The 9,710-nt window shown below is 46.5% G+C and overlaps 1 protein-coding gene across 2 annotated transcripts in view; it reads right to left on the bottom strand.

The window, feature by feature from the left end:
* Nucleotides 1-3,993, bottom strand: part of HLF (HLF transcription factor, PAR bZIP family member) — a 61,039-nt gene extending 57,046 nt beyond the window's left edge. The window contains exons 1-2 of one of the 2 annotated variants that reach the window (XM_033090233.1): nt 3,431-3,903; nt 1,006-1,338 (exon numbers count right to left, since the gene is read on the bottom strand). In XM_033090233.1, the coding sequence (XP_032946124.1) occupies nt 1,006-1,338; nt 3,431-3,536 (439 nt within the window). In that variant the 5' untranslated portion in view covers nt 3,537-3,903. Of the gene's footprint in view, nt 1-1,005; nt 1,339-3,430 lie in introns of both variants that reach the window. The other variant, XM_033090234.1, reaches the window with a different exon arrangement.
* Nucleotides 3,994-9,710: the final 5,717 nt, after the last annotated feature.

Consider the following 9,710-nt stretch of genomic DNA (forward strand, 5'->3'; position numbering starts at 1 on the left):
CATTGTCCTGCTTTCTGGTTCTCCTGCAGCTAAGGCCCTCGGCTCGGCGACCTTCCTGACAATATATCTGGCTGAATCTTTGTTCCTGGTTACCTGGGCACATAAAATGGCCTTTCTTCCTGTTCATTTTGTACTACAGGGTGCTAAAGGCATGAAGCCAGAGCTGCCTCATCTTGTGTTTCTATCTGAGCATTTAACAGTGGGTTTTGAAGTACCGGTCATTTCAGGTGATGTTTTTGTGCAATACTTCAACACCATTTACAGCTAACCTTGTGGTCTTGAAGGCTTTGATAAAAATGGATTAAGTATGATGGACAGATGAAAACGAAAGAAAGAGATGTAAGAACAATCTGGTTTGTAGGAATACTGAAGAGAGAAATATGGGGTCTGGTGCTGAAAAAGGCTAAGCCATGCTTAATGTGAGAGCTGCTTTAAGATTCAATTTCTCAATCAGTGACAATGCAAGATGAAAAGATGAAAAAGCTATCGGCCCCATACCCCTAACTCACTTTTTTCATTCTTCTAAGAAAGAGAAAAATGAACGTAGGTAAACCACAGCCTTATAGAGAAAACATTCAGCAAGATCCTATTATCTGTGTATTTGGGGAATGTGGAAAACAGACGGATGGGATTGGATGCTGGAATTATCCAAATCATTAATTATAGGTTGGTATATCTTAAACTGAAATCCTTGGATCAGCTGTATCCTGAGACTCATCAGAATCCTTCAAATTGCTGGTTAAAGCGGCATATTCCTGGGCCCTTACCCTAGACCTGAAAAAAATCAGAATTTCTAGGGTAGGTCCATAAAATCTGCATTTAGCTGACTCTCCAGGTGATAGAGACACTCGATGAAGTGGGCCAACCACTGCTGTGGGTGAAATACAAGACTCCTCTTCTAGAGGGAGCTGAAGTCCCCCTGATTAAGATGTGTATGCCACCCCCACCCTGCCCCTGCCTTTTGCCCTCCTCCCCATCTGAAGGAAGAAACTTCTGAGAGTTTACCTGGTCTGACGGGGCTCTGCATACAGTTCGGGGACTGGATGCCAGGGTGAATGGGTGCAGAGGCCCGACTGCTGAGGTCCATGACAGAGGGGGCCGCTGAGGAAGCCGGCTGCAGCCCGGGAGGGTGAGGGCTGTGGTCATGGTGAGGGCTGGGGGGGATGCCATTTTCCGACAAAAACTCTTCCAGGTCCATGTATTCCAACTGGAAAGTATCTCCATCATAGGGAAGGGTTTTGTCCCATAAGGTGGGTCCCAAGAACGCTGACTGGGGGCCCGTCGGGCTATTACTCTCATCATCCAGCTTCTTTTCCTTGTCTTTATCTTTATTAAATGCTGCAGGAAAAGGGGAAAGTTGGACTTTTAAGAAGAAGAAGGATCGCGCTTTTTCCCCCCCACTCCTCCCAGTCACAAACACCAGGGTTTTTCTCTGGCTGCTGGCTTTGTGGATCTGGAGTTAAAAGTTCAGGCAGGACATGGCTCTCCGCCTGTTTTTTAACATCTTCCTATTTACTTTGGAAAGAAAGCACTAGTCCTTGGGACAGGGCTACCGACTGATCTAGGGTATAAACAAGAAAGCAGTCTTCAGGGCATTATTTGAGGAGACAAATAATTTAAATTGACAGTGGGAAAATATACCTGCAACTGCATAGAACTGCTGTGATTTTTAAGAAAACAGGCAATACCCAGGCACGATCTGGCATCCAGGAAATTCATTACAGTAACAATATGAAGTCATTCAGACTTGGAACGCCAGTGGGTTGGTGATTCTAATTTTGGTAAAGCAGGGACTCTCCACCCTTCTTTGAGACCATGTATTGAGCATCTCCTACGTATCTGGTTCTTTCCATGAGATAATATTCTCGAAAAATATCACAATCAGCTTTACAATGAAGAAATGGAGGCTCGGAGCCTTGAAGGATGTTGACCAATGCCTGTCACTGGCAGAGAAGAAAACAGAACTTCCCGAGCTCACATGTGTTTGCTTGTAAGCCACACTCTTATTTTACAAAAGTTCTTTTTTTCCCCAAAATATAAAGTGTTTTCTTCCTCCACTTCCCCCAACCCAATTCACAAAAATTACACAAGTATGCAACCTGTCAAAAGCACAGCTAATGGGAAAGGTGGTTCGTCTACATACCTATGATGGAGGTATGGAGCCATTTTTACCTGAAGTACTGCTCAGCCCATGAGGTCTTTAACCAGAGCTCTGAATTTTGCCAAGTCTAGTCCTCAAGCACCAGTGGAATCTGGGATTAAGGAATTTGGTTTCTGAGTTTCTTCTTCAGAGAAACACAGTCTCCACCACCCTCCATTCTAATCCTCTGCAGTCTCATCGCCAGAGAAATCTGACTTAAAACACCCACATGCAAAAGACTGCAGGCAGCACCTTCCTCCCAAGTGTTACTCCTTAAAGGAGAGTTAAGAGGGAAGCTGTGCTTTGCAGACCTGGAATCAAATCCCTCAACTCTCGCAATGCAACAGGTTGTCTGTTCCCTGCTAGAAAAGAAGGTGCGAGTAGTCCCAAGCAATCTTGCAGCCAAATGATCTCCCAAGACTTACACTTTGAGCTGCACCGTCTGCATTTGCTACGGTGACAGAGAAAGCACGAAACCGCATTGGCCCCAATGACAAATCCCTGGAGGCCCCAGCTCGGCTGAGCGCCTCCTCACACGACCCCTCCTGTGCCTCTCCGGCCAAGGTTGCCTGGGGAAGGTTTGGGACTTACCAAGAAAGGGCTCAAGCCAGAGGAGGCTCCCGCGCGGTTACACGTGAGCCTGCCCCACTCTCCCCTCCCACCAGAAAAGTGCACGGGGGAAGTGTCAGCGCTGGAGGCGTGCACGGCTTCCCGCCGAGAGACCACTCCCCCCGCCAGCCCCGGTCCTCATCCCCCTTTCTGAATTTCCCTTCACTGGAGAACAAGCATCTCCGTACACACTTCGTGAGTTCCAAATACTAATAACAGAAACAACAGTATGATCCCAATGCCCGGCCTGGGCAGTGAGACCCCCCCACTTGAGCCATCCACCCGTATGGAAGCAAGCCCTCTGGTTTCTCCTCCCCAGTCCGCGAAGCTCTGTCCTCGCGCAGCTTTCAACCTGAGGGCGGATAAGCCTCAACCTAGGAAAACACTGACCTGTCAAGTCACATCTCCCACCTGCACCGCGGGAGCGAGACCAAGGGAGGCTGGGCCGGGTCCCCAGCACTATTTTAAATGTTGCTCAGTAAGGGGGACCCCTTTTTGAGGAGGAGGGGTAGGGTCATGGGTGAGCTCCTCTATTTCATCCAAGCAGGGTCAGGGTGCCGGGGAACACGGACAGAGGGAGATGGATTCTCCAGCCGGCCAGCGGGGGTGCCCGGACAAGGAAGGGGACCCCAGGAGCGTCGTCCCTTCCCAGAGCGGGGCAGCCAGGAGGGCAGCGCTCACCGTCTTCGTGATGAAGGGGGAGCTTCAGCGGGTTCTCCAGCAAGGACCTGAGCACGCCGTAGGGAGGCGGGATAAAGGTGGGATTCAGGGGGAGCGGTCGGGACATTTTCTCGTCGCGATGCACTCAAATCTTTTTCTTAAAAAAAAAAAAAAACCGCCCCCCAAAAGGTTGCTGAGCTTTTTCCTTCGTCCTTTGCCAAAAGTACTCTCTTTCAAGGCGGTGGAGACAAGGAAAAAAATTACTTGTATCTTTATAAATACATCTGCACAAGAAAATAAAAACAAAAAACTTTCGGGTTTCCAGTGCAGACGGTCTCCGGAGAGCGCGCCAAGTGCCCGCGGGCTCCTCCGCGACGAGCAGGATGCTCTCACCTGCCTCGAACCCTCGTCTTGTAAAATGTTCAAAATTGCAAAAAAGAAAGAAAAATTATGCAGACTGCTGCAGGAGGACGGAAGACAACGCGCCACCACGGCCCCGTCCCGCCACCACCCGAGGCCGCGCGCCGTCCCACCCCACCCCCCTCCCCGCGCCAGCGGCCGCTGCTCCCCGGCGCTTGGCGGCCCCGCAGCGCCGGGCTCAGCGCATCCGGCCGCCCATGTGCCGCGGCCCTGACAAGAGTGACGTCAGGGCCCGCACCGCGCGCCGATAGGCGTGCAGAGGGCGGGGCCGCACACGGCCCCACCCGGCCGCCCCGCCCATCCCGTCCTTCCTGCTACCGTGTGTTTAGCGTCGTCGCGCGCGCGGATTTTCTGGGACCATGCAGAGCTGGCGGGCTGCAAAAGGACAAGTGTCATATCCCCTGGGCCACCGACCTGGGCTGAGAATCTGACTTGTTAAGGGTGGGAAAAGAAATGAGGAATTTATCTCAGCTTTTTCCAACCTGGGAATAACCTGAGGAGTTTTAAAAATCCAGATGCCCAGACCGCATCTCAGATCAATTCAGTCAGACCTCTGCGCTGACATCCAGGCATCATTAGTTTTTAAAGCTCCCAGGCGGTTTAAGGAGCAGCCAAGTTAGAGAACGACCGGTCTAGATCGAATTGAAGGTAAATACTCTTCTAAGTATTTCTCCTGGCCCCAGCCAAGCTTAGCACCACCTCCCCAGACTGGCTCCCACAACCAATGACAAAAAGCTACTTGGTGGAAGTTCTCACGAGATACAAAACTAGAGTGGAAAAGGGAGCGCGGGACAGAGCGCTGTGAGCTGTTTCCCACGCTGTCATGGGGGTATTAATAGGGATACACAGTTGCCTGAAATTGAATGTGGGCAGGCAAGAGACACTCACACATTAAATGGGATTTTAGGAATATGTGCTCTAGGAGAGTACGGATAACCTCCCTGTGTCAAGTTACAAGGTCTGCACGGTAATTAAAATAATTGTGTAAAGTATTCCTTAAGGGGGTCCCGGCATTCATTGCCAGAGCAGGAGCAGCACCCTCTGTCAGTTTGACCCCACCCCCACCCGCCACAGCACTGGTGGTCCCCTGAGAGCCTGAGGGCAACCCTGACCCTGGTGTGGGTGGAACCCCTTCCTAGCCTGGGGTGCGGGAGGTCGGGGAGCGATGGCATCCAGGTGTGGAGAGCTTTAAGCAAGAAGGAAAGGTTCTTCCCTTTCCTCCCCCACTTCTCCTTGCTAAGATTCAGGTAGGTAGCACGATCTGGGAAAGGGGCTGCAGGAAGCAGTGGACACAAAGAAAATGTTCTTTCAGTGAGACATAAAGGCTAAGTTCCTGGGGTGGGATATGGTGACATCTGGTGGGTTCTGCTTCCCTGGAGCCTCCCAGGAGCGAAGTGTAAGAGAGAAGGCACCAGGAGGGCCACCTGGGTGCAGGATGCCCCAGGCAGAGAAACTTCTCGAAAGTGCCTTTACCTCTCTCAGCTGCAATTTCCTCATAAAAGGAAATTGACTATGATCCAATGACCTCTACATTTTTTATTCACTTGAAAATTATGACAAAAAGGTAAGGTAAAATTCTAAGTGAGGTGGTGTTATAATGTTTCAGATTTCAGCCAAATTCCAGAAACATCAGATTTAGCTAATGCCACATACATTTACTGAATATCAACTATATGCTAGCGACTATGCTGGGACTGGGGAGAAAAAGGTGAATAAGACCATTCTAACCCTTAGAGTCTGGCATATATGTAAACATTCTGCTATAGTCTTAGAAGAGCAAAAATGAATAGATGGAGGTGACACAGGCACTCATATTAGGGGAGGGAGTCCACAGAAAGTGTCTGAGCTGGACACGGAGCTAGTGGTCTTTCACAAACTTTCCAAATCCCTCAATCCTATTATACTGTTCATCACAAAAGAAGGGACTCCCTCTCCACCATCCTTTTGAAGAGGCAGAGGCTATTTCTCTACCTTTGTTCCCCCACCTACCTATAAACCCAAAAATCTAGTGGCGTAAAACAACAGCCATTTTATGATTTCTAATCTGCAATCTGGACTAGGCTCCACTGGGATACTCAGATGGCTGGCCACTTTTTCTCTATGTAGTGTCAAGGTCTCTATATTATCACGTGGTCTCTCTAGCAGAGTCGTCAGACTTCTTACATGGCAGCTCAGGGGTGCCATGATCCAGCAATCCAAGATAAGCAGCCCCCCCCCCCGCCCCGCCCCAGTGTGAGGTGCTCATCATCATTTTGCTTTAATGTTCCACTGGTCAAAGCAAGACACTTGGCCAAGCTTTGAGTCAACGCGGCAGGGGACTACACAGGGCATGGAAGCTGGGTGGCACAGTTCATTAGAGGTACCCATAATAACAGTTAACCACAGTCATTCAGTTATTTCGTCTTCAAATAGACGCAAATAAGATCAGAGCATTTATCCATCATCACTTGGCAGAGCCAAGATCTTCTGACCTTAAGTCCAGCGTGTCATAAGATGAATATATCGTATGTCCACTTGGTCATTCATTCAATACTAGTTCAAAACAACTTGTGTAAAACTCTGAGATGCAAAGATAAATCAGACACAGAGAGATCATGTCAGATGGGAGCTTACAGACTAGGTGGGAATGTGCCACATGTAACCATAATACAATTGTGAAAGTGGTGTTCTAAGAGAAACATGGAAAGAGTACTGAAGAGGAATGGAGAATAAAGCGATTCACGTAGGGAAGGGAGCCAGCAAGGTTCCTCAAGCCAGGATGTACATGCAGCTATCAGGGATGGAGACAGGAAAAAGGAACTCCAGAAGGGAATGACATGGGTAAAGATACGGAAGAAAGAAATTGGAAGATATAATTTGTGAGCATGTTTTCATGTTTCTTAGATAAACAAATAGGAGTGGAATTGCTGTATCACTGGGTAGATGAAAGCTTTCTTTATACGAAACTGACAGTTTTCTGAAGTAGGTGACTTATCCTACATTTCCAGTGGTAACTGAGAGTTCTGGTTGCTGTGGATTCTCACCAACATTTGTTGGTGTTAATTTGTTTTACATTTAGCCATTCTAGTGGATAGTGACGTCTCATTGTTCTTTTAATTTGAACTTTCCTGATGACAGATGATATTAAGCACTTTTTCACGTACTCATTAGTCTTTTGTTTGTCTTCCTTTACAAAGTGTCTGTTCAAGTCCCTTGCCCATTTTAAAATTGGGTTAATTTTCTTTTTATTATTGAATTTTAGGAGTTCTTTATATATTTTGGATACAGGTTCTTTGTGGATGTCTGTGTTGTGGATATTCCAATCTGTGGCTTCCCCATTTATTTTCTTAACATTGTCTTTCCATGAGCAGAAGTTTTTAATTTGGCGAATATCAATTTACCAATTTATTTTTCATGATTATTACTTTCTGTGATACTTTCTGTGATACTTTCTTAGTTTCTGTGAACTAAGAAACCTTTGACCATCCCGAGTCTTGGAGATATTTTCCTCTAAAACTTTCATAGTTTAAGCTTTTCCATTTAGGTCTCTGACCCATCTCAAATTAATTTTGTGTATAACGTTGAGGTAGGGGTTGAGGTTTTTGTTTTCTTTTTCTCATGGGGATATCAGATTGTTCTAACAACAATTGTTGAAAAGACTTTCATTTCCCCTTAGAATTGCTTTGGTGCATTTATTGAAAATTATTTGACTGTATGTTTGTGGGTAACAAAAACCTTTGAACTCCTGGGAAAATGGGTGCTTTATCTCCAAGGACAGAATAATGCTAAGTTGAAGTTTCCTGGGATCTAATTCATATGAAGCAACAGAACACAGTTCATCAAAGTTCATGGCTAAAATGTATGGTTCCCTTTCAATGGCGGGTATGTTTTTTTACAAGACTTTCTCCAAAGTTGTCCACATTAACTTAAATAAGAGCCTAGAGGCAGTGGTTGCTTTTTATGTATCTGGGCAAATAATCAAGTCTATTGGATGCTTTTGATTATACCTATCAATATTTCAGTGCTCTTGTCTTAAACTGTATGTGCTTCAAAAAAATAAAAAGCCCAAAACTAAATCTCCTTGTTGGAAAAACCCAAACAAACAAATATGATAAGAACATTTGACAAGTCAGTGGAAAACCCTTCAAGTGTCTGTTCAAGGAGGGAAGGATATAGTAGAGGCACTGGAACTGTTCTAAAAATCAGAATGACCATAGCCCAAAGGCGTCTTAGATTCACCTTCTTAAAAGATGCCAGCACAGCCCTACTCTGCCCTGAAGCTCTAGCCGTCAGCCTTCTGCCCAGCCAGTGGTTTCCACCTGTCCTGTCATTTCAGGAGTCTGAGTAGGGAGGTTGGGTAAAGAGGCCTTTTCCGCAGCCCGGTGGGGCAGATGTGATGCAGCCATCTTGGCACCGGCCCTGCAGGTCTGCAGAAAGATCTGTGCAGTGTAAGCAGTGTCTGTGTTTCGGATTTCCAATGGGTGTGGAATCTTGTTGAGCACACAATGCCTGCCACTGTACCCTACCAGGGCTGGGAGCCTGGGGTGGGTGGAGGTGAGCACTGCGGTTATGAAGGGCTTTATACGCCAGCCGGCCAAACCTCTAGATGAACCTGTTTATCTTGTTGCCAGAAAGGGCACTTTATCCAAGGAATTAATTCAGAAGTGAAAGCTTCACATGGAAGTTCAGGTGGATACAGCTAACCAGTTTGTCCCTTCTCTCCTTCCTGAAACCTCCAACTCACCTAAACACTGACAAGGAAAATTACACTTAATGAGCTGAACTTCTGGAGACCGTCCAGTCTGTTTGCTTGGTGTAGAAACATGCAAACACAAAACGATAAAAAATGTTCTGGAAATACTAAGCTCTCCTCCAGAGGGTCACTCATGTAAAGGACCGTGGTTAGGCTTTCCTATCCCTTCTGTGAGTCCCGTGGTGCTCTACTAAATTTCAGTGGGAAAGACTAGGACAGATAGATGTAAAATGTAGTCAGCCAGACACGTGTGTGTTTGAAAGTCAGAGGCTTTATGTATGTATGGTAAGAAGGAAGGTGAAGGAAATTGTGTAGAAGAGAAAGAAAGAAAAGAAGAATATGTGTGGCCCAGGGAGAGAAAAAAATCAGTGCGCTGTGTTGCAATAGAATGAGCATTGGGTCTGGGGCCAGACATACCTTGGTATTTAATACTACTCCTACTAAAATAATAACAACACAAAGGAGAACAAGGCACATTTATTGTGTGCTTAACTGTGTTCTGGCACAGCGTTAAACATCCTTACTATATTGTCTCATGTACTACTTGAAACAATTTTAGGGTATGTAGCATTTTTATCTCCATTTTATAGATGAGGACAGTGAGGCCCAAAGAAATTAATGACTTGCCATGGTCTTAGGGCTAGCCAATACATGGAGAAGCTAAGAGTTAAAAATGGCTCTGTTTGACTCCAAAGCTTGTGTTCTTAACCTCCGCACAGTATAGACAAACATCCATCCTATAAACTCACTTGGCTTCCAACTGGTTCAAACTCTGCCTCTGTCCTGTGACCTTGGATGACCTCTCTGATCTCAGTTTTCTTTGTGTGGATACAAACTATTGTCTGTTTCCCAGCTGGCAGAGTTGCCAGGAGGACTAAATGAGACAACTCATCTGGAGGTGCTTGGGAAATTGTGAAGGGCTAAACGAATACGAGGGCTGGTTACTTGGCATATTTTTGCATTTTCAGGTTTCTCTGCTCCTTTGTAGAGATCCTCCTACTTGAGAGCCTGCATGTGTTTATTTAGTCCGTGGTATTAGAGGCTACTTTCCATCCAAACACACATGTCCTTTTTTCTTCTCACCCTTCTTTCCCTCTCTCCAGGGCAGCCACCATCTATTGCTCCCAGTCTCCAAAAGAAATACAAGCT

The sequence above is a fragment of the Rhinolophus ferrumequinum genome, chromosome 21, assembly GCF_004115265.2.
Source record: "Rhinolophus ferrumequinum isolate MPI-CBG mRhiFer1 chromosome 21, mRhiFer1_v1.p, whole genome shotgun sequence".
Classification (NCBI taxonomy): Eukaryota; Metazoa; Chordata; class Mammalia; order Chiroptera; family Rhinolophidae; genus Rhinolophus; species Rhinolophus ferrumequinum.